Here is a 25,307-nt window from a genome sequence, read left to right on the forward strand (position 1 = left end):
AACATTCAAGATTATTAAGTTCATTAACACCACATCAAATAAAACATAATTCACAATGGCTTATGAAAAAATTAACTCGTCAAAATAAACAAAAAATGCTCTTGTGCACTACAGTAGTCAGCTATCAAACTTCAGTTGCCTTAATCTGTAGGTCAACACATACAATACAGTACTACAGGCAGAGTTCCAAAGACAAATATGGAATCTCATAACATAACTGAACCAAGAAGAGATGTGAATGCTTACATCAACCCCTCCTGTGCCACAAACCAAAACATGTGGTAGTGTACAGTACATGCATACCTCACCCAACACTGTGTTAGTATGGATGTTTTGGTTTGTAGTAGAGAGGAGTTACAACAGTCCACTTGGATATTCAGACAAGTTGTCACTATGTACTTCTATCAAAAATACAAGTATCTACAGACATCTATTTTTAGTTTGAAAGTAACATAATGGATACCATTGTTATGGGAAGCTGCCATAAATTCAGTATATTCATAAACATCATAATATTATGAGTTATATCATAGTTTTATCACTGTCTGCCAGTGTGGTGATGTAACAAGAGGCTCAATGCCATAAGATGTGGTAAATAAAAGGAAAAGTTTGCATTCTTAATAAAAGGAGAAACGGATGCTGTATATTTTCCTACGGATAAATCGCTAAAGATGAAATGCATTTAGAGTTTGTCCGTGTCTGGAGAGCATAAAACGTGTGTCCATTAAAGTTTAACTCACATAGTGATTCTGATTTGCTACAACTGACCTTAACGGCATTACTAACCATCACAACTCATAGAGGTTAACTGCTTGTTGGCTGCTGTGAGTCATGCTGCTAAACTGCTTCATTCACTGACAATTTTATCTTTTCATAAATAACATGGTGATGAATTCCTCAACTAGGAGCTGAACTCACTCTGACACCAGCCATCAGTCAACCTCTCTGATGGTTATTAAGGTCATTAAAAGCAGACAGAGCTTAGGTGATGGGTCAATTAGTCACTACCTTCAATAAAAATCAGTGACAAGACAATACCCACCAAAGAAATGTTATACAATTTAGCTATTTTTAGTAGTCATGAGAAACGTTTGTACTTGACTAAACACCAAAGAATCCTTACAAAATACCTATAATGTTTCTCAGATTAATCACATCCTTATCTTTTGGTGCAAGAAGACATCAAACTAATGTAACTGTTGAATCAATAAATGAGCTAAACTGACACTGCTGCCAAAGACTGCAGGTATGTGAAGCAGGAGAATGTGACCCGTTGGAGGTCATACGATGAAAGCCAAAACACTACAGCACAGAGTTCCACGTTATGTATTTGTTCCCTCTAATTGGTATATACGTATTCCCTTTAAAGTCAATAAAATACAGCAGAACAAACCTGAATAAAAAGCTTGGAATGTCTACAGTTAACTACACAACAACAGTAAAAGTAAACATAACGCGCTACTTCTACAGATGACGAGCTATGGCATTACAAATCTACAAGACACATAAATACAAACGTTTGATTTGCCCTGCATCATGAAAAAAAGAGAATATGTAAGAATAAAACATTTAATGTCAAATAAAAGACAAAAAGTACAGGCCTACAGACATGACCAAGACATCTATCACATGCATCATAATTCACTATAACAGATACAAATAAATAAATAAACTAATACAAAAGTAAACTATTATATGATAAAAAGAGTTGCACAAATAAAATACTTTCAAAACAAAACTTGAAAAAAATTCTAGTCATCAAAGACAACACTATATTGAGTAGGTCATGAGAGCAATATTACTCAGTCAATTTTTATTTTATTTTTATTATTATTATTATTTTTTAGTCATAATCAATAATTCTGCAGTTGCTGTAGTGTTATATTAAGCTGTTTGTTTCCAGGACCAGAGGTGCTAAGGTAGGCTGCTTTTGAAAGTCCCAAGACACCAAACTGCTCCTCTTGAACCAAAGTGGGGATTATGCGTTCGTTCACTTTACATATTGTACTGTGCCGAGTGTGCTAGTTGAGGACGTGTGTGTGTGTGTGTGTGTGTGTGTGTGTGTGCGTGTGTACAGTAATAAGTTATGCACAGATAATATATTAAAAGATGTCATTACCAGAAACTGAAAAGACAAAAACAAACTTATAAGACACCACTACACATCTCACAATCCCTAACTGTACAGAATCTGGTCCATATCAACTCCGGATGACCCCTCACCCACGGAAAACACTTTTTTCATGTTACGACCCATCCACTTATTTCACCTACAAAAGGGACATCTATACATAATAGAGATGCCAAAATTAAATGGTTCCTTGGGTTATTTATATTCATCTGAGAGGAATCAACCACATAAAACAAATTAAAGCACTCGGTAGACACACATAAACAACATGGACCGTATCGGGTTCCCTCAACCCCAGTGGTGACCGAGATAAAAAAAAACAGCAAAGTCTCTTCTTCACAATCAATCATCTCCACCAACATGTGCAAAAAGAGATAGTGTTGACGATGCTCTAATTTCACAAGGGGAGTAAAAGGTACAACAAATCTATTGATAGGTAAAATCCATTACATTCGCTACCTGGAAGTTGCCGATCAGAATGCTGCCATTGTAATCCCCAGCTGGTAACTCTTATAACAGTCTGTTGTCATCCAAGAGACTGGTAATATTCCAAGGGCACAAACATGTAGCTCACTACAGATTGAACCCACCTCCATGTCTTAGTAGGAGCATTGTTCTTTATGTCAAGGCTACACCAACTAGAACTTAACCTGACTGATCCAGAATATCCAGGAATGCCAGCAGGTACATAACATGACCCAGAATATCCAGGACTACCAGTAGGTACATAACATGACCCAGAATATCCAGGACTACCAGTAGGTACATAACATGACCCAGAATATCCAGGACTACCAGTAGGTACATAACATGACCCAGAATATCCAGGACTACCAGTAGGTACATAACATGACCCAGAATATCCAGGACTGCCAGTAGGTAAACTTCCAGAGAGAATCAAAAGTAGTCATAACTCCCCAAAAATAGAAGGAAAACAGCTATCAGTGATGTCAAGTGAGCGGCCCAAGGAAGGTGCCATTGTACTACAGACCAAGATTTTACCTCACTCTTTTCTTGAGATATTATACTCAAAATTGTGACACCAAAAAATAAAAATAAATAAATAAAAATAAAATAAATAAATAAATAAATAAATAAAACCAGCATCTTCACTGCTTCTGCCTCTGGATATGAGTCCTAAAGGCCCATCATCAATCAGTTTCAGGAACTTGTGGAAAGTAACCCCCCCCCCCCAAAAAAAAATAAAATAACTAAATAAATAAATTTAATTAAATATTTTACAAATTCTATTACAAACATTTACTGATAGAAAACACCATTAGCACTTACCACAGTTAATTTATATCAAGGTGCAATCACTGCTAAAAATACAGTTAAAATGACACAATTCAACGAGAGGACACCATATATATTGGATTCATCTTTTCTGGATACTGGTAAACAATGTTATATGTACTAAGCACATGGACTTCAAATCATATGAAATTGTGTGCTAAGGGTGAGACACTTTCAATATGAGAGAGAGAAGTTTCCAAGTTTATTCCATGTAATATCAGTCCCTTTTGAATATACCAATAACAATGTCTCTTTTTTAATCAATAGTCCTCTTTTAATATCCCACCAACAATAATAGTCTCATCTATCAAGCTCCTGAACCTTTCCCACTATGATGAAGATGGCCAGGACCAAGTTAAAAGGTAAGTTCTGTTGTGGCATTCTTCTGTCATGTTCTGCTGTGTTCCCCATGTGGCATTTTACTATGGTGTTTGCTTGTGGTGTTCATTAAGGGTGTTCTACTAAAGTGTTTTCCAGCGAGGTTCTACTATGGAGTTCTCCAGTGGTGTTCTATGGTGTTCATTAGTGGCATTTACCTGTGGTGTTCTACTTCCAAAACCGGGCACATGACATCCCTCAACAAGGTATCCATCTCCAAACCACTTGAACAATTCAGAATCATAAGGAAATCACATTACAAACTGACCATAAAACAAAAGATCAGAGACTCCAGTTACTTGGTATATATCTGATTCTTTTCCCATAATTCTATTAAAATAAGATGAAAAATTAACAAGGTTTATCTTCAAGGTCAAGATGCACATCAGCCCCAAGGTAACTACTAGAGGAAGGCATCCCAGGAGGGGAGTAATGCATTCAGAGATTAAAAGAAATGTGATCACTATGGCTTCAATCAAAAGTCACATGCAGGGTGCACTTCTTAAGTCAAGGGCAATTGGCCCAGGTCAAGTAATGGGGATTGAGTAACACATGCAGGATTTTGTGAAAATGTGGATGCTGTGACATCACTTAAGGAAAATGAAGAGAAGATACACATCTACCCCATGGCAGGGGCCTTGATGTCAGACATAATACCCAAGATCAAGCAAGGCACAAAGATTGGTGTACACAAGATCTGGTAAGAAAGTTGATGCATCCTCAAAATCTGGTCAGATACATGTGTCTGAAGGTAAGACTCTTGGTGTTAGATATCCTCCTCTCAGGTAGCCAATTTAAGACTAATATTACATAATTACATAAAAGGTTTTATAAATTAAACCAAACTGATTATCACAGCTAAGATCAAATTCAGACCATGACAAGGATAAAAACATGGTACCAAAATATTATCATCTCCACTATCTCATACAATATTTTGAAGAAAGGAGATCACTAAAAATTTTCTGGAATTTTTTGTATACTAAACTTAAGTTTCATGTCATATAGAAATGGAATAAGCACATTCCATAAAGACCACCTCTAACGCTTCATTGCAAAATTCTATTCAACTTCTGCTTTATTACTGCCAGTCTCATCAAACACAGATCCCAAATATAAAAGCTCCTCTGCTACATCCAGGTTGTAGCGCTGTAACTCATTTTTAGATCTTCTCCAAATATTTTGATTGACAACCACTTCCATACCTTCTGGAGGTGGTTCAACTACATTACTTGAATGATTCATTGCACATTTCTGTGTTGGTTTGCCTCACACTTACATGAAGTAGTCACCAAGTGTTGATCAGAGTAAGAGTACGTATAAGGAAAGGAAGTGTACTGCCCTGTGCTACACCACCCCATATAGTATCTAGATTATTCCCAAATATCATTATAAATTAATTAAAAACAGAAGGCTTATACGGTAATGCTTACAAAGTTAATATCTACAGACAGATCCACAGAAATTGGGAGCGACACAAGATACCTCTTTTCAAAGTCACATAATAATAATAAGTTTCTATATGCAACATTAAGGGTCCATATCAGGTGTTAACCCTCTGAGTGCAATGAACAACTTTAAGGATTTTACTCTGGCTAACATTTTTATTAGCAATGAGAGGGTTAACAGTGGGCATGAAACTTTTTAACCTCTGTGAGCAGGTACGTAAAAATGTTTATAATGACTCCATGGGCCTAGAAGTCAGTGTCATACCAACTATGAACCCCTGAACTAACCATTAAACATGTACAAAAATTCAGGTGTTGAAGATACATTTGTCACTCCAACATCTAATTTTGTTAAATGTGTTTATCTTCAAAAGTTCAAAGTTGGCACGACATTTTTTGACCCAGACACACCAAAGACATATATGCACATTGGTTCCAAAAATAGTATCATGCCAACTTAAACCTCCTAATGTCACCCCTAAGAAGCATACAGGTTATGTAATGAGTCTAATTTGAATGCAGGTCACAAACAACCTTAATCTATGCCAACCATATCCGTCCATAACGCATACATGAGGCTATACAAATGATCTGATATTAGGGTCAGATGTAAACAAGGTGATCAAGAAAAGCAGCTGACTATGACTTCTATATCCATCCATAAAATAAGTTAGGAAGGTGATTATAGGCATGATATAAGAGACCTAATACAATAACAGTGTCATGAAGGGCAAGATGTTGCTTATAATATACAGTATACTGATATAAGTAGCAACTATGACAGTTATTGATATATAATCATACAATGACACTCACAAATGTCAGGAAAATTGCAAAATATGATCTATAATGTGTTCCTGTAACATTATATGGAAACCATGGCTTTCAAAATGTATGATCTGAGGTTCAAATTAAACATAGCTGCTGCTGGGGGTCTTGGGGTTATGATCTTTCACATTGTTTTATCTGAGGAGGTATTTATAAAGATTACCTGGGGATCTGGGCTGAGGGGCTATGCTCTCACACTTTACCTGGTACTGTTGAAAGCCAAGTTAACTCACATACGACTGTGGTACTGGGAAATTAATGTATACTTGTACAGTACATTACAAAGTCTCAAGTTTATAGGTGCTGACATTGGCATTTTGAACCATAACAATTTGAGTTAACTGATGAGAGGGTAATCTAGTCCTAATGAAGTTACAACTAGTGTTATGCCCTCATCCCTAATGATTAATGATAACATTACATCACATGAAATTCAAGGGATTAAAGTTGATGTAGACTTTTAGCTCTGCAGACATACTAGATTATAATGCCTTTACATAGAACACACACATGTTCCTGGAGCAGTATCCTGCCAACTATGAGTGCCGCATATAACCCTTTACACAGCATAATACTTGTTGCTACTGTAATAAGTATTCTATTTTAAAACAGGCAATATACTGTAATATACAATCTCATTCATCTCTTAGCTGACCTGGAAGTCCATGAAAAGGGAATTACAGCCATAGTGAATGAGAAGAGGGGCCATAAAGAGGTTGTATATTGAGGACAGCATCAAAGCCACAGGAGAGGTAATAATGACCAAGGCTGCTGTGGCCATTGTGAAATTCAAAGCGTGAATTCACATTGTAAATTATGTACGCAAGTTAACGACATGAGCAAGTGTGTGTAGATATTTCTGTGGTGTCTTATTCCTTCCCCATCATCACTTTCAACACATGTCTTCCACCATAATCATCAACAGAAGGAATTCAAGGACTCAACCAGCTTTTAGGAATGGGTCTTTAACATCATCTTTTACCCCCCCCCCCCATGCCCTCTACAATAACATGACTCATTTGGTAAAAAGAAAAAAACCTTCACTCTGGAATAATCCCCCCCTCCCTCCTCCCCAATTTTAAATAATTTAATGCGCAATTACCAACAACAACAATAGACAAGGGGGACAATGATACTGACAAGGGGAGAAAGTTATATAAAATCTGTTAAGAAAAGATGAACAACTTGCAAACACTTCTATGTAATGGTACAGTAACCTCAAACTAGGTGAGTCTTCTACCAGTAAGTGTAATGCAAAACTGATTATTTCACCTCATGAATGAAAAAAAAAAGTCTTCACTGATAAAAAAGCCAATTCCCTCATTTATGTAATTGTAATAAAAATACAAATATTCTTGCTTATCACATGCAGGTAGACTACAGTACTGTACACAAAACATGAATGGATTATGACCGTTAAGTTTCAATACACAACATCAGGCTTACGGAGACTCTCTCTATCTCTATGGTCAAAATGTCTTTAAAAACTATAATTTAATAAGGGGAGGGAGGGAGGGTGGGGGGAAGGGGGGAGGGGGACAATTATCATCAGTGCAATGTTTCCATATACTGTACTGTACTATAAAAATGGACCACAAGAAAATAAATAAAAGTAAAACTACCAAACATATTCCATCCTGGACTAAATACTGTTTGGGGGAACAGATGCACCAAACTTCATGAAATGTTCATTAATTAAATCATATAAATAAATAAAAAAAAAAAACAAGTGAGGGAAAGAATGTCTTGGTGTTGGTTCTGGCCACCCTGCACCATACTGGCCACTCTGCACCATACTGGCCACTCTGTACCATAATAACAAAGGGGTTGTAAGAATTAAACTTTTTCCTAATTGTGTTTTTCATGTTTGTTTGAGCTCACTTCCTTGTACTGTACTTACTGAGACAATCTTCCTTATCTCTAAGTAGTCTTGTTTTATGGTATAAGATGGTGACACACTGTACTGTACTTAATACACTTGTAAAGCCACCCAGACTAACAAGTGCATACAGTGAGATGTTGCTGCCGAGTTTGTATGACAAAAGTTTATGGCAACAAACTTTTTCTGGGTGACAAACAATACTGCCAAGATGGCTGGTAATGCAGGAGAGATTCTGCATCCACAGTTATTTTATTTGTATCCTTTTCTTTATTGGGAAAAATATATTAGAAATAACTGTAAAAACTGGAAAGGACTTTAATGATCCCGTCAGCACTTCTGCATCTGTTAACACACATTATCAATAGGGTAAGATTAACCAAAAAAGTTTACATGTAAAAATTTTCATTTATGACAATGAAGAAGTTTACTGTATATTCCATTTCTTCAACAACAGCACAGAACCTTTAGTGGCTCATCACCCAGTAAATAGTGATATGAGTAATTAAGGTCCAGTAGTTAACATACAAAATCATATTATGATTATGGGAAAGTTTCCAGGTAACTCCTTCAACATGAATGTGAGATCTTTAGCAGTGGTGGCAGTATTTTTTAAGCAGCTTTACCGACATTCAAAGCACTTCCCAATTAACCCATCAACTCAGCTGTGCCTACTTTGGTGACCTTAGCAACCATTACAATCCAACGTAGCTGATTGTTAAATGCAGTCAATATTTTACTCAATGTTTAATCAATAAATTGTGTTAGAATTAGCAACTGAAGAACAATTCCATTATATGAAAAAAGAGAAAATAATGGCAGTTAATACGGTTTTGTGTTGTGGCACACTAGTAATTACTGTCATCACCTTTTATGAATTGTAAGTTACTAAAGAGCCCCCAAAATAGGTACAGTTTTGCTGACAGGTCAATTCAGTTCTGGGTATCCAGTGAACTTGTTCCCAGGCAGGGAAAAGAATCCACTACCTGAGCACTTGAAGGATGGTTCTTTGCATGACCCAACCTGGCCACATGCAAATGTTGACCAATAACTACATTTGTCATTCACTTACGGTACTCATGCAATTTTTAGTCTGTACTGTATATCAAACTATATATTAGATGAACTACTTGATATGACATAACAGCACATTGGGTGGGTTGGGGGTGAGGAGGGGTTAAGGGAACAACGAGCACAATTAGTCAAACACAAAATAACAAATGGGAAGAAATCACCTTCTGAAATTGTCACTTTAAAGTTATAAAAAAAATCTATTTACCAAATCACAGGCTAAAACTATGTTGTCTACATCTAAGACATAATAGCATACTGCTACCATGTATTTCAATACACGACTCACATCTATAAGTGTAAATCCAACAAAAAAACAACCACGCTAGTTGGTGAAAAATGTGGTTTGTACAACTCGTTATACTGTAGATAAGCACAAATTACAAATGTTCCGTCTGAAGCTGTGAACACCCATGTTGTTATAAAAGAAGCATTCAAAACAAGAGACTGTAGTAGTGGTGGTAAGTAGAGCATAGAAGTTGGCATATCAGTAGAGTTAGCACTAGGGAGAAACAGGATGAACCATTGGTAGGTTGTGAGAAAAAAGCCGTAAGTGGTACTGGTTGTGGTACAGATATAAGCTAAAGGCAACCCGAGAAGTGGGTTAGAACACACCAGCATCACTCTAAATGCAGCTCGTAAGTTTGACTGCACGAGGAATAATAACTTACTCTGGTATATTTGACCCTCTGGAGCATTGCATAAACAAAGAAGTCTCGAAGTTAGCTCTGTGACCACTGTTCAACAACAATACATCTTAACATATTAATCACTTATACAAACCAGTAAACAGCCATTTTTTCTGATACAAAAATTAAAAAAATACATTGAAAAGTTAATATGGCTTTGCTGATCATAACCATCAGAAAAATGTATAGAGTACTTCACTGAGATGACTTTCACTTCACTTGAGAGACAAAACATAAGGGGGAGAGTTTTTAAAGTGAAGGCAGATCACACTAAGGCCTCAAACTTTACTGACATATAAGTACAATAATCATCATGACAATGGTAATAAATAGACACACTCCTTTCATGCCCTATCTTAGAAACCAATCAAATGCTTAATAGACACAAAAATAAACTTACAAGACAAAACTCTCAGTTAAGCATCAGATCATCTGAAAATATCTGACCTAAAAAGAACTGTCCATAAAATAAAAAATAAAAAAATTATATATACTGTGTGTATATATATATATATATATATATATATATATATATATATATATATAGTACTGTATATGTATATTATAAGACTGCATGAGAAACACCAGTTTGAGTTGCAAATACTAGCTATGTGTGTCGGCAACATTACTCAATAACAGCAAGAGCCATAATGCTCCCATCTCTTACAGTACGTATATGTATTCACCAGGTCGACCCTGAGACGGGCAATGATTTTAGGGCTGAGAGCTCAAAATTCAATGTGACAACTTCAAGAGACAGAGCTGATGACTTCTTGACCCTAAAAACATAGACCCTGCTTATATAATCTTGGTCAATACATTTTACAAGTGTATAAAAGGCAGTTTTCTTATTCTCAATTTCTGCTGGGTACGTATGAAAGATGTTTATTTAAAAAATCTATATTTCCTTTTTAATATGGCAAAATTTTACTCAAAATATCTGGTACTTTTTCTTTGCTATAATAATTTAAGTTATATGGAATTATAACATCAAGTTAAGGATATTAATGAGTTAAGTTTAGTTACATCAGATTACTTGTCAAATCTAAACCCGGATCATATCGGCCATAATTCGTACAAAACACTCACGGCAGGTCAACTACTGTACTGTGGGGTCATATTAATATATCACACAAGTCATATTGCAATACAGTATTAACTTGAAAAATAAAAAATAAAAATGAAAAGGTTTTCTCATTAATATCAATTTTAGTACTGTACTTGAGTTGTCAATGCCATACTGTATAAGAATTTATATACATTTCATTTTTTTATTACAAAATACAACACCTTGGTGGATGGCTAGACCACTCAGCTGGAAATTTTACAGCCCACAATTGAACTACTACTGAGGAAGCAATGTACCGGTATGTGTGATGCAGCCGTATACCCATCACTTTATTATCAAAATCCAACTATTTCACAAGACATTCCCCCCAATAAGATGCTCCACCTATGGGAACAAGATACTATACCAAACACCCAGAAACAATAAAGCTACAGGCATCAAAAGTGACCCTTAAGAAACAGGTTAATGCTGGGGATCACAGTTAATAGACAATGACATTTATTAAGTGACCAAATTGAAGAAATTTCACACAAAAATTCTATCCCATCTCTATTTCTTACCTCCCTACCCTTCCTCCTCCTCTTCCCCCACCCTGGGTTACTTCATTCACTGGGGTTAAACACTTTCTTATCATTATACAAGGCGATTCATTTGCTGGAAGCCTTGGAGTTTCACTAAAATAATCTCCAATTCATTTTCCTCTTTTTTGTTCATAAATGATGGATGTATTAGCGATACTCTGGGATTACCAGTGAGTGAATCACCCAGTACTTTGGGTAAGTTATAAAGCACGCACGCACGCATACACACACACATGCCAGTTACTTCACTCATGATATAAGCAAACCAGGAGTTATGATTCTAAACCCTTTGACGATGATGATCTAACCCCTTCAGGACTGTAGCTCTAGTTATCATTCAAAAAGAGTTACAGCTTAAACCATCATCATTAATGAATTATAGCTTAAGCCTTGTCCTTACAGGGTTATAGTTTAAACCATCGTTCTTAAAGGATAACAGCTTTAACCAGTGTGTTTTAAAAGATTTAGTTTAAACTATTATCCTTAAAGGATAATAGCTTAAACCATCATCCTTAAAGGATTATAACTTTAAAACTACTGTCCTTAAGACGCTTATAGTTTAAGTCACCATGCTTAATTAGTTATAGCACTTAAACCATCGTGCTTAAAGTGTTAAAACAAAACATTACAAGTGGGTACAGTAGTAAGACCCAAGTCTCCACATGTACTGTGACTGGGCATCTAAGTTTATGACTCAATGTTCTGGATAACACATGCAACATAAACCATTACCTAGACAGTGAACTATATAACATTACTTTACAATGAACTGATATGAAGCACTGAGAATCATTACAATGAGAAGGTTAATGACTCGATCTGTTGACTGTGAATGTCAGTTCAAGATACAAGCAACTGTGTGAAGTATAATGTCTTGGTGTATTAATACTCTCCTGTTCCTTTCTATACTTCTTATATTTTTCTCTACTATTCCCCCTATTCTTTGAGAGTTTCTGTACTCCTTGACCCACGCTAGAAAATGGAGGAAGAGGAATCAAGGGAATGGATAGTAATACAGTATTCATACTGCTTTTCAATATACCTATCATCACATATTACAAAATTTAAACTAACAACCTCTACACAATATCCCACAAAGTTTGGGGTGGCGACCTCTAGGGGCTCAAGGACTAGCTTACCCCGGAGCCCTGACGTGGTTGGGGGTCAGCTCAGCACACACAGCACAATGACTGCCCAATAACCCACACAACTGAGCCTTAAGTTCTATTGGGTTGGGGGTTCAGGGGTCAGATTCCCAAAGGTTCATATGGTGAATATTCCTCATAACTAATTAAGTAAATATGCACCTAAATGGTTAACCCAAAAATATTAATAAAAGTTATATTGAGACTACTTTAACTAGATATGTTCACCTAGCAGTTATAAGAAAAAATTAATGTACAGTACAGATTTTTTTTTGAAAAAGATTCACTAACATAATTTCAAACACTGTACGTTAAATATGGATTGCCCTAAGACTACCAAACATTTCTCTTCTTCCTAAAACATCCCCAAGATTAATTCAAATTGTTTAAATCCAAAGATCATTTGTTCAAATTGTTTTATATATTCATTCCAAATTCTTGAACCAGAAATCATCTCTATCTCTGGTTGTTATAGCGGTCATTTTTACTTTGAATAAATTATATTCACAGTACATAGAGTTGCTCAACCTGAATTAACTTTTGTTTTACAATTTATGTTTTACAATAACTTGTTTCCGTTGGTCCAGCAGTTCTTGAGAAAAGAACTCTGAGAGTCAGAGCATATCTCATTTAACAGACCACTCACTCACTCACTTTAGTATCACTTAGTCATATAACTAGCACTGTCATTCCTCCGACACAACCCTGACAGATGCAGATTCTTACACAAAACTGACCATGACAATTATTTCAACTACAATTTTGTTTCTCACAAAAAATAATTCGCACAAAAACTTGAATTACTATTACCAAGAAAACCTATGAAAATATTAAAAATCTTACTAGGTTAAAACAAATGACAGCAACAACATTTTAGGCTGAATAAAGTTCAGTTGGATGATCATATTGGGATAGTGGTAAGTGTTTAATTTAATTGGTTTCACTGTGAAGGATAGCTATAGCATTCATAACAAATTGATTGTTAATTCTTTGATAACAATTAATCATGTTCCTATTTCACTTCAATAACTCTTCAAAATCTAATGCTTCACAACATTTACAATAACATGACTCTGGCCATCATTTAAACTGCAGTGAAATACGGCTTGAGAGGAAAGGGAGCCATCTGACACTGTTCTATACCATGTGTGCAATATCCGTGAGCATACACCAAACACACTAACTCCTGCTCTCTAGTGATTACACACCCGTCATCTATAAACCTCTTACACTTCACGAATCTGGTATTGTTTGCCTTTGTCCTTTTGATATTTTTTTTTTTTTTTTACAATGGTGAGCGACCCTGTGAAACTAAGAACCAAACTATATGTGATTTATTATTTACTTTCCCCCAAATGTATCCAAGGTAGTTAACGATGATAGACAGCCATTTATTATTACAGCTGTACTTACATTTAATAACAGCTTAAAGACATTTCTATTAACTGTACCCATGCTAATTAATGATAAGTCAGCAGTTTATTATTACAGAAGAGTGTATTTAACTTTAATTACAATAACTGTATAGGTAAAGCCACACAAGGGATGAACTATTTTGCAAAAGTAATTAAGGTTTGAAAATCCTGTAATACCCAGACACGACTGTCGTAAACGGCACCCACAGAAATCAGTACATAGACGTTTAGTTAATGCGACATCACACGTTTGTTTATCTTGCCCGGTAATGAATGAACAAAAAAAGGGCCTCGGGTGTTTTGTTTCGGACAAAAGAGGGACAATTATATTTATGACTATTCATACTCAGTAACCTGGAATGCTTCGATGCACAAACAATAAAAAGGAGAACAAAACCAATAAATGATAATAATACAGTAATAAAAAATACTTTCCATGCATAAAATTACCCAAAATTGAAGACTATTTGTGAAGTATTAAAGGACTTTCTTACTCTTACACAAACATTCAGAATATCTCAACTTCTAATACTGGGGACGAGTCATGGAGTGCAATAGTTTCCTCGACTGGTAAATAAAAATAAAATCTGATGAAAGAAAAGTGTCCAATAACTTAAACACAACAAAAACTGACAAGTGACATTTGGTGCATAAATTTAACTATAGACCAAATACATAATCCAGGTTTATACTTACTTGGCAAATCCAATAAAGTCTTCATGGTTGGTGTTCATGTAGGCTAATTCACACTCGTTCAGTAGGAGAATATTTTCTTTAACTATCTGCTCCCGTTCTCTGATATGTGTAGTGATGATGCGTTCTGTTTCTTCCTGAAGTCTTGGGTACCGTGACATCTGTTGGAGAAATCAAAGTAAAATACACATTCACAGTCATCTGAAACTCAACATTAGCACTTGAATGATGCCAAGTGAAAAGGAAACCGCTTTATAATACTATACAGTAAACCCCCGCTTTACGTGGTTTCACTTTACGCGTTTCCACGTTTACGCGTTACCCTGCCGAAACCGGAATGCTCACTTTCCGCGGTGTGTGTACCCTTTTACGCGGAGAGCGGCACGAGCAGGGTGCGCACAAGTCAGTGATAGTGATAATGATAGTGAGGATATGGACTTATATGGACTTTGAGGGGTTTGACAAAGAGGCCCTGCAAGCCTCTGTGGTGGATAGTGAAGCAATTGATACAAGTGATACAGGTGAGGGCCAATAATCTGCCCTCTGCCTCGGAACCAACCCCCCATCCCCGTGTGCCCAGCCATCTTTTCTACTTATGAAAAGTGTTAAAAAACCTAATATTATTGATATTTCTCTTAATTATTAATTGTGTGTGCATACCATCATAAAATTAAGAAGTTATTTTTACTACAACGTAGGCATTGTGTCTGAAAAAGTGGAGTTTGGGGGTCGGCCCGGTCTCTATTTCAATTAATCCCTTATGTTATGTTGTTCACTTTACGCGTTTCTCACTTTACGCGGGCCGCCGTGGGTTCAACTGACCGCGTAAAGCGAGGGTTCACTGTACTCTGATTTAAGTAATTAAGTAAATCACCATCTAGATGATACGGTCACAAGGGAATTACTGTACATGTACCAACTGTACTGTATGTTACACCCAAATCTCTACTTTGTTCCCATGTATCTGAACAAGCTTGCTGAAGCTGAATTTGGTAAGACAGTAAAATTACTGGACCTAAAGCCTGTGACAGTATCATGTGAGGAGCTGAGAGCAAGGGAGAGGGAAGAGCATGAAGCGCGACTCCTGGACCACTGCTAAGATGTCATTTGTTTATTACATGTACTATGTTACATCCAATTACTCCCACACAGATTCATCCACCTGCCAATATATGACATCTCACTTTCTCTGGGCCTGCTCTCCAGATCAGAGCCTCCAGCTTGTCCACTTTAAACAAGTGTTTGCCTTTCTTGACTGTTCCATCTCCTTTGTGCCCCTTCATAATCCTACTTACAATATATCAGTTGCCTTCTCATCACACTATCCCCTTCAACTAACTTGTATACACTCTCTATGGTACCATCTAACATCAACCCTACATATGAACCACCTTACCAGATTTCTCATGCCCTGAAAAAATTTTCTGCCTCCTGGTGTCCAAAATTACTGGTCAGACCTCCTCCTAAAATCATGCCCCAAAACCTCTCTATTATCTCCTTTTTTTTTTTCTCCTCCTCCTTCTCTCAAGCTTTATTTTCCTTTCCTTTGTTTTTAAAATTGGTTCCCGTTCTAATGGCCTATACAGTATTTCGGTAAGCCAGAAATATTTTAAGACCTGGTCTTTCTCCAATCTCACTGTGTGACACTACAATATATATCTCTGTCTTTCTCAACCATCCTCTTCTAAATATAGTACATTACTACAAGGTGTTTGATAGGTTGTGCATCATAGGATAATTAATGTTCCTCTCTCTCTTTCTCTCTTTTTCAAGTAAGGGGATCATATATCAATGAATATTGATCAATGAGGACCAACCAAATGGCCACCAAGGTCTCCTAACCTTGCACCTCATGATTTCTTTCTCTGGGGGTCACCTAAAATCTGTTGTTTATCATTCCAAAAACCATTTAGGTGACCCCAGAGGAAGAAATTGAGAGGTGTGGGGTCCAGAGGTCTCGATGGTCATTCGATTGGTCATCATCATCCAATCTTTGATTTGTCTTGATCCCTTCACATGAACATGGCCATAAAACATTCATGGTAAATCCTATCCAATTAAGTCTTGAAAAGCGCAATGGATCACTGGGTCAGTTTATTAGCAGACATGACTTTGACCTTTGAACCCTTGACACTCTTGGGTTTGGGTAGCACTCTCCTGCAAGACACTCGGGGTCTGGCCTGTTACTCACTGCACCACACGAGAGATAATTGTACGTAACGAGTCAGAGCAACCTTGCTATTTGAGATAAAAAAGGTGGGATTTGTTGAATTAGCATTGAAAATAAATTATCTACAAACAGTTTTGTATGAGCAATCACGATAAAATAATTATTTCTATACGTAAGCGCAAGTAGAACAAAATTTTGTTTATGCTTAATGAAAATGTTTATACATCACTTTATACCTTCATTATTTCATGTTATAAAGCATACATATTAAGGATAAAACAGTTATAGAAGAAAAGTTGTGAAAAAATTAATATTTCATCACAGAGAAGCAACAGGAGGCACCACACTACAGTATCACCATGTAGTTCAATCTCCTTGCTCTTTTTACATTCTCCCACCCCTCCACCCTAACAACACGAGGCATGGTTCAAACTCTCACAACAGTGTTATAAATATAAATGAAATCAGCACAAGCCGCAAGAAAATGAGTGGAAAATGTGGGTCAACGTTATATCCTGGGTCCTTTAAACACACTGACGTTGCCAAATGTGTATCTTGAGTGTCTAACCTTCATATGCAAACATAAATTCTATTTATTTAAATTATTTACTCCATACGGAAATTTGCGCAATAAAACCCTAAAGCAATAATTTAGATCACATGCATTTTTGCATATGAAAACCCCAATAGTGTTAATAATGTTGATGGTACTGATGATGGATACCAAGTTTAAGATGCATTTAATAAAAATTGAACTGAGGCAATGTAACAAGAACAACAACCAGTCCTTTATCTTGAGAGAAGCTTAACCGATATAAAAAGAACAAGTTGGTCCTCCGTATTCCGGTTAATGAAGAAGTTTTTAAAAATACTAACAGGCAGAACTTCATGCTACAATAATGCAAGTCATGGGTCTCCTGCTACAGATATATCCAGCTGAGAGAGAGGGAAAGGTTAAGTTATTTATCATAAGGAGGAATAGAACAAATAAGAACCATTAAGTTGACAAACACCCGACTCTGGTCATTGTAGAAAGGTCACATATCAAGAAATGCTAAATACAATACCATCCCAACTCTTACCTACACTAACACTCCTATTAAGTCTCATTAAAACAGAACTTTTTCTGCTGCAAAGACTTGACATCTATAGACAGACACACACACATGCACAAATTGGTCATGCATGAAGCATTCTCATTGCATAGTCACAATGTTTCATTTTGAGGGAAACATTGTACAAATGGTATTGTTATGTGCCACATTGGGCAGATGACTGATTAAAATCTATGACCACAAATGAAGAGTACTCAATGACTTAATTCATCTAGATGTTGTCTTCGTTCTTTACACTCAATTTCCAGACTTGTGGTGGATGGCAAAAACTTCCCCCTTGCAATATTCACAACAAAAGTTTGCCACAAAAATGAGCCAAAAGGTTGAGCAAAAATGTAACAAAACCTCAAAAAGAGCAAAATATTGGTCACAGTGGCTTACTTGTGATGTGGTGTTGTTCTACTAATCAACTTGTACCTGCTTGAGAAGTATCAAGTTTGTATGGCTTCTAGTTGTGAACAAGGTCATGTCACACGTACATAAAGTATGGGTGGAAAGAGACTGATGGACAAGAGTAATATAAGCCCCTTCTGTGTTTACTGTGAGGCATAACTGTATATAGCATCAGCATCCTTGCATGAAAAGATCAGGAATGCACAAAGAACTGCACAAACAGTATGGACAAGTTTATACTGCTACCATCCCCATTATTGGGGTTCTTAAGGTGAAGAAAGAAATTTATTTAAGTAGACAGGAAAAAAATCCAGTGCAGAGCTGTAGATCCCATGGGGCATTGTTTAGCAACAGTGACCTCGTCCTTCGATCCCCAAGAAAAGCATATGCACATGTATATGTGGTGATATTGCTAACCAAGCTTCAATCACTTTATCCACAATTGTAAGTGTAGTCGAGATGACCTGTTTCAGGTTAATACAAATGCCTGCACACAATACTCCTTGGTTAAAACTACCCAAGTAGTAAAAAGCTTAAGAATTTTTGGAGGTGTATGCAATAAGAAAACTTATTACATTGTAAAATAAAAGGAGTAAGTAAAGGCAGGTGTTTACTATATGTTTAGGTAGAAGAGAGAGAGAATATACAGAGACCGAGTGTCAGGGCGCTCGTCTTGTCTAATGAAAGTCATTAAACAAACAGGACAAACTACAGCGACTCTGAGTAATGAAACTAATACAAATGTTATTAAAGACTAGACTAACTAAGCTCACTTAACAGTTTTTCTACTTATATTAAAAAAAAGTGGTTGACTTTATGAATATGCAATAACTAATATGATAATCCTAATCCATTTGTTGTTGTTTTAAACTGGTGTAAGTTCAAAATTCTGTTTATTTAGTTTTTTATGAGATTTGAAGTGTCAGGAGAAAATTGGTTAGTTGGCCACTCCATACAGGGAGACAATAGTTCCCAGAGGAGTGATTCATCAAAGATGTTGTGGTCAAGCTTCATGAACCAAATTCACCTTTTTTTTTTGTATGGTGTGAGCACCAAGTGTACATACATGGACATGGTGTTTTTCTTGAACTTTATACTGTATGTATGTGCGAATTAGCAAGCATGCATGTGCACCTATGATTATATCAATAAATGGAATCATCCACTACAAATCGACTAAAATCCTTAATTACCTTAAGGGCGCAGTTTCGGAAAACATTTGTGAGTTCCTGAACAACAAGGTCAACGCACTTAATGCTTGGTTCCTTCAGTCGAGCAATCTGTCCTTTAACAATGGCATCAAATGCCATGTCAGGAGTAAACAAGCCCACTCGAATACCATGAATATTTCTGATGGCAAAAGCAATTTCTCTGCGGAGTTCTTTCTCATCAAATTCCATGCGAACAATCTCATACGGGAAACGCTCATGAAAAAGGCGATTGATCTTGGCACCTCCTGAAAGCTCGTTGGTGTTGATTAGGGTTGAGCCGGATCCTTCAATAGCTCGCTCAAAGTCATTTTGAAGCTGTTGAATCATCCTGAAATATAGATTGAACAATTACAGTACACTTGTATTTACAAACTATATTCAGCAGATATTTCACTGTGTATATGGAGGGTCAGAAGCTAAATCTTTTCAAGGAGTGAAACAGCTTAAAAAAAAAAACCTGGATACCAACATCAGTTATACAACATGAATTAATTGCACAAACACTGCTTAAAAATGTATGTTTACTTTATATTCCTGAGAATCTTCTTTTGTAACATCCCATGTGGTATATATTAATTATTTCATCCCGTGGATTTGGATGATAAAAGTAATGTTCAGAAACAAAATAATTTTCAAAGGTGAGCTGCAGAAGGAGCCAATGTCTACATATCTATTAAATTTGCAAAAATTTCCATCAGCCTTGATACAAAAATATTATTCAACTTCTATGTATGACAGTGAAAAAACGACAGGTGATAGAGGTAAAAAATGACAGGTGATTGAGGTAAAAAAAGAAAAAACAATAATAATACACCTGTCAACCAGTAATAAGTGAAGACTCTGTAAGAGATAACAGAGGTAAACAACTTACTGTAACATGGCTTTTGTTTTGATGGATGGATCGTCTGGGCGAAAATTTTTGTATTGATCCACCTCTTTTTCCATTGTCAATAACTGTTTCTGGAGTTTATCACGAAGACTTGGTAAAGTTTCTCTAATGTGGTTGGTGAGCTGCTGGTTGAGAACACGCTGCAGGTACGGGGTTCCCATGCGGTCAGCAACGTGACGGTAGGATGGGTGACCCAGGAAAAATTTTCTTTCAGCTGCCATTGCAGCCTTAATGTCCTTCCTTCCATCAATATCCTAGAAGAAATTAATATATATTTGAAATTTACTGTTATTAAATGAACTTAAAATTAATATAAAGCAAAACATGAACAAGATCAGCTGGAACAAAGTTAAATCTCCCCAAAACTTAAATATAAACACTGTTGAGCCTCACATAATTATTGAGTAACACAGTCATTCAACCTAATACAAGTACAGTATATGGGGGCAATAACCTTCATACAAACATAACACAACCTGTTTCATAATTATACCACGAGTGGTAAACAGGAAATCCATACAAAGATTAATTATCCGTTGGAACAAAGACAAGAAGAAAGACTTTTAAAAAATGCTTTGAAGAATCCCAGCAACTTTCACATTCATGTGTTTGGTGACGACTTCAACCAACGTCCCCAACATAGTTTCCTAAATTGACACTTAAGAAGATCAAACACCTCTACTACTGGGGAGGATTTAAAACATGGTGTGTAATGTCTGGATGCACTTAATATGTAAATTGTGTAAATATCTGGTCTCCTAGTCACTTAAGTATAATACAGTATATATAATTACTTATTGGAAAGGGATATGGTTGAATTACTAACTGAATCAAGTGAGCACCAGGGTTTCCATAGATAAATAGATTATACAGATTGATAAATAGGTAATTAACTGACCACAGCAATACAAGAATACAATTAGAGAACATCGTGTGAAGACCTGAGAATCCAGATTTATTCAATACATTACAATACCATGAATAAAAGAAACATCACAAGAAGACAAGTACAGAATAAATTTTCAAGTAGGGCCTTGACAAGTTTCTCATCAACCAGGATGTAGCAGTTAAGTTTCCTACCACCATAATGTGAGACCATTTATCAGACATGAATGGATCAATCTCATGAAGTGGGCAGGTCTCCCTCTCAATGTACTGTATATGACTTCCCCTTTCATTAAAATAAACAAATAAAAAGGACTTAATTTTTTTTTAATTCATCCAAATCCTCTAACTTAAACACAACCAATTAAAGGAATGTAATAATTTTGTATCAACCTGAAGATTAGCCACCCCAGCTTATTTCACCAGATGACTAAAAAAAACAACAATATCTGGGAGGTTAGGTTATTAATATTATGCTTAGGCAGCCAATCTTCAGGTTATCCAAAGTTTCACATGCCTAGAGAAAGATATGAGGCAGCTGGAAGGATGAAAGACCACAGGTACAAATTAATATACTGGTACAGTGATGAGAATATTAGTCATCATACGGGCTACAGTATAGTACAGTATATAGAATGTTAACATTTTTGTAGATCGTCTGTGAGAAGTGGCAGGAAATTTCTTCAGAGGAATAATATACAGTATTGTGTTGGAGCCATCAGAGGTGAGAGTGATGGGTAGCTATGGGGCTTGAATGAAAGAAATTTACAAGATGTAATGGTGCCCTTTTCCCATCTTTCTCTCTCCTCCTTTTTCATCTTTATTCCCCAAGTCATTAATTCCTGTTTGGTATTTTACTCAGGTTAGATTCTTGAGTCTCTGAGGTAACAGCATCATATATTTTCAAACCTTTAGAAGACAGGAGAGAGACAGAAAAAGAGAGAAAATGGCAAGGGGTGTATGGAGGAGCTGCTGCTCTATTAACACACACATACTGTACTGAAAATTACTCACACTGTACTAACTCACCTACTACATGATAAGGATACAGTACCACATATCATAAATACAAAGATACGGAGACATACAAGTTCCGTAAAGATTCTCACCTTCTGAGATCTATTAACAACGCCCACGTAGCCTCTCCGTAGGGGGAGGAGTTTGTTTTCTAAAACATCCCGAGCATCTGTTCCGTCGTCCATCAAGTCTAGCTTTGTGATGACACCAATAGTTCGGATACCTGTAGGGGAGACAGAAATTAAAAATATTGCACATAAACTGAATCGGGAAATGTACTCGTGTATCACTAAACCTCTAGAAACAGATGTTCAACTTTCACATTTAATCTTAAAACTGAAACTGGATCCTCTTAAGCCCTGTTAGGATCAGTCAGGGCAGTTACAGCACACGAGTACTCAAACTTTGGTACACAGGAAGAAAGAGTAGCTAGCTTTGTACTCCACTGCTTTTCACTTCCAAGCTGTTAAGTCAAGCACCCATTAACAGCTGAAGACCAAGACATATTATCCAAGTTATGTGTACGGAGATAATTGTGTACAAACTGTCAAGATAAGTGTAGTGTAGTGGTTACTTACCATCAGGATCAGCATCTTTGGATAATTTAAGAGCATCACTGTTGGCTAAATCTGAGTTGGCAGGTGATACAGCCAAGATCAGACAACTGTCTTTGGTAATGTAGGTCATGATCATGTTGCGGATCTGTTGCTCGATGTCTGGTGGCTGATCACCCAAGGGCACTTTCGTCAAACCCGGCAAGTCAATAAGCGTCAAGTTTAGCACTGTAAAGAGAACAGGAAACTGTATTTACCAATGTCAAATTTTCAACATCCTAATTATATACGGCACAGGTACAAAGGATAATGAAGCCAGACTCACTTTGGTTACTCATTAATTCACAATGGGTTAATAAAAATTTACTTGACAATATAAAATAAGAATCATTTATCTAAAATGGCAAGTTATAAAAATGACACTGATATATTATTTAGATAACATACTATACTATAAAATGCTGTGTCATGTATTGAGTGATTGGACAATAATTTGGCTAAAATCTAATCAATGGCAAAAATGGCAAATCTTTCAAAACTGCTGCATCATTCCACCATTCCCACACTATAATGTAAACATACCGTTCCTAACATAACTTAAGAAACTGATGAGACCTTCTGAGTACAGTACCTACTGGTGTAACGGTCAAAATAACAAGCACCTTTCCATAAAAACAGTTAAGTTGAAACTATTTATTGAATGAAGTAACATTCATATTACAAGACAATAGTTGTACTTCATTGTTTTCATCCCCAGGGACCATGGTGCTGTACAGCCTAGTAAGCCTGTGGTGATCAGGTCAACCTACACAACCACATAATATCCCAAGAAAGTAAAAGTTGTGTTGTGTAAAGAATGGAGCAGAGTTTTTCAGTCAGGTTGGATATGTTGACACTTGAGACAACAGGGAGAGTAAGATTACTAGAGTGTATAATTCACAAGTACAGTAGATGGTAGGAGGGAGAGAGACCTTAAGAGATAGAAGTGATGAAGATAAATATTCAGTAAAATTGTGGTACAAATTTACAATTGGTTCAGCATGTACAGTAGCTAAAGCAACTACAGTATCTGTGCAGGTGAGGGTCAATATGCTTCAAAACTTTATGTGTGACTAGTGACAGCCCTCATATACCAAAATTTATTGTCCATGGTCTCATATTGTTTCCCACAAAATATGCACTGATAGTTGTTTTAGCTGCAATACAGTGTATAGACAATGCAGATGTACAGTGCAATAAAAGTAATGTCTTGAATTTTGTACACTTAATAAATTACCTCTAAAGTTTAAGGCATATATACAGTAATAGTAATAGCTCCTTTAGCCAGAATCCCTCAGACCCGAAACTCTCTGATAGCCGGAATTGGCATTTTCTGGAAAATTCCGGATATTTTTCAGGGTTCGAGAGATGATGTAATGCACAATTTCAGGTACTTCTAAGAATATTTTTCCATTACCCGGATATCACCTGCAGTTCCATCAAAGTTCTTATTAACCCCCCCCCCCCTAAATCCACTCCTCTACAAGGCTGTCTGTACTTTAAGGTAGTGAATGGTGGTAGGTAGTGGTAGATAGTGGTAGGTGGTGTAGTATGGTAGTGGTGATATTATGGTGGTAATAATACTGTACTGTAAAAAGTATAGTACTATTTGGTGATGGTGGTAATCAGTGTACTGTAATAGTATTAAATACTAGTAGTGGTAGATGAAGTAGTATGGTAGTGGTAAAATGGCAGTAATAGTGGTACACGAAGTATTATGGTAGCAGTGGTGGTAGAAAATGTAATATAGTGATAGCAAATGGTGTAGTATGGTAGTAATCAATTGGTAGCAGGCAATGTAGTAATCAATGGTAGTGCGTGGTAGGAATATGGTAATGGTAAGAGTCATGGTTTCAGGTGAACTTCAGATCATGGGGCAATGGGGGTGAAAAACATGGCAGTGAGCAATGGAGCTGTGAAGGAAGAAGAGGCGAGGAGAGGGAGGGGAGGAGAAGGGAGAGAGGGGGAGGGAGAAGGGAGGGGGAGGGAAGAAGGGAGAAAGGGCGAGGAGGAGGGCGAGGGGCGAGGGAGGAGGGCGAGAGGGAAAGGGCGAGGGAGAGGGAGGGAGGAGGAAGGGAGGGAGGGAGGAGGGAGGAGGAGGAGGAGGAGGAGGAAGAAGGAGGAGAGAGGGAAGGAGGGGAGGAAAGGAGGAGGGAGGAGGTGGGGAGGAAGAAGCGAGGAGGAAGGAACCAACGAAGGAAGGAGGGAGGGTGGGAGGGATGGATGGGGGAAGGAAGAAGGGAGGGAGGGGGGAAGGAATTAGGGATGAAAAGGAGGTAAAGTAGGAGAGGAGGGAAGATGGATGGATTAGGGAGAAAAAGAGGGAAAATGGGAGGGAAGGTAGGAGGGAAAGGAGGGAAGGGCGGGAGGGACTACAGGACTCCCACGCAGGCGGACCGACCAAGTTGCCA

General features: G+C 36.9%; 1 protein-coding gene across 12 annotated transcripts in view; it reads right to left on the bottom strand.

The window, feature by feature from the left end:
* Positions 1–25,307, bottom strand: part of LOC121876880 (dynamin-like) — a 78,901-nt gene that overhangs the window by 32,311 nt on the left and 21,283 nt on the right. For 4 of the 12 annotated variants that reach the window (XM_042382418.1, XM_042382413.1, XM_042382422.1 and 1 more), the window contains exons 4-10: positions 22,882–23,085; positions 22,396–22,526; positions 20,384–20,655; positions 19,495–19,840; positions 14,627–14,784; positions 9,703–9,768; positions 1,518–1,529 (exon numbers count right to left, since the gene is read on the bottom strand). In XM_042382418.1, coding sequence (XP_042238352.1) covers positions 1,518–1,529; positions 9,703–9,768; positions 14,627–14,784; positions 19,495–19,840; positions 20,384–20,655; positions 22,396–22,526; positions 22,882–23,085 — 1,189 coding nt within the window. The remainder of the gene's footprint in view (positions 1–1,517; positions 1,530–9,702; positions 9,769–14,626; positions 14,785–19,494; positions 19,841–20,383; positions 20,656–22,395; positions 22,527–22,881; positions 23,086–25,307) is intronic. The other 8 variants (XM_042382426.1, XM_042382420.1, XM_042382423.1 and 5 more) reach the window with 5 other exon arrangements.

This window comes from Homarus americanus, unplaced genomic scaffold (genome assembly GCF_018991925.1).
Source record: "Homarus americanus isolate GMGI-L3 unplaced genomic scaffold, GMGI_Hamer_2.0 scaffold50281, whole genome shotgun sequence".
Classification (NCBI taxonomy): domain Eukaryota; kingdom Metazoa; phylum Arthropoda; class Malacostraca; order Decapoda; family Nephropidae; genus Homarus; species Homarus americanus.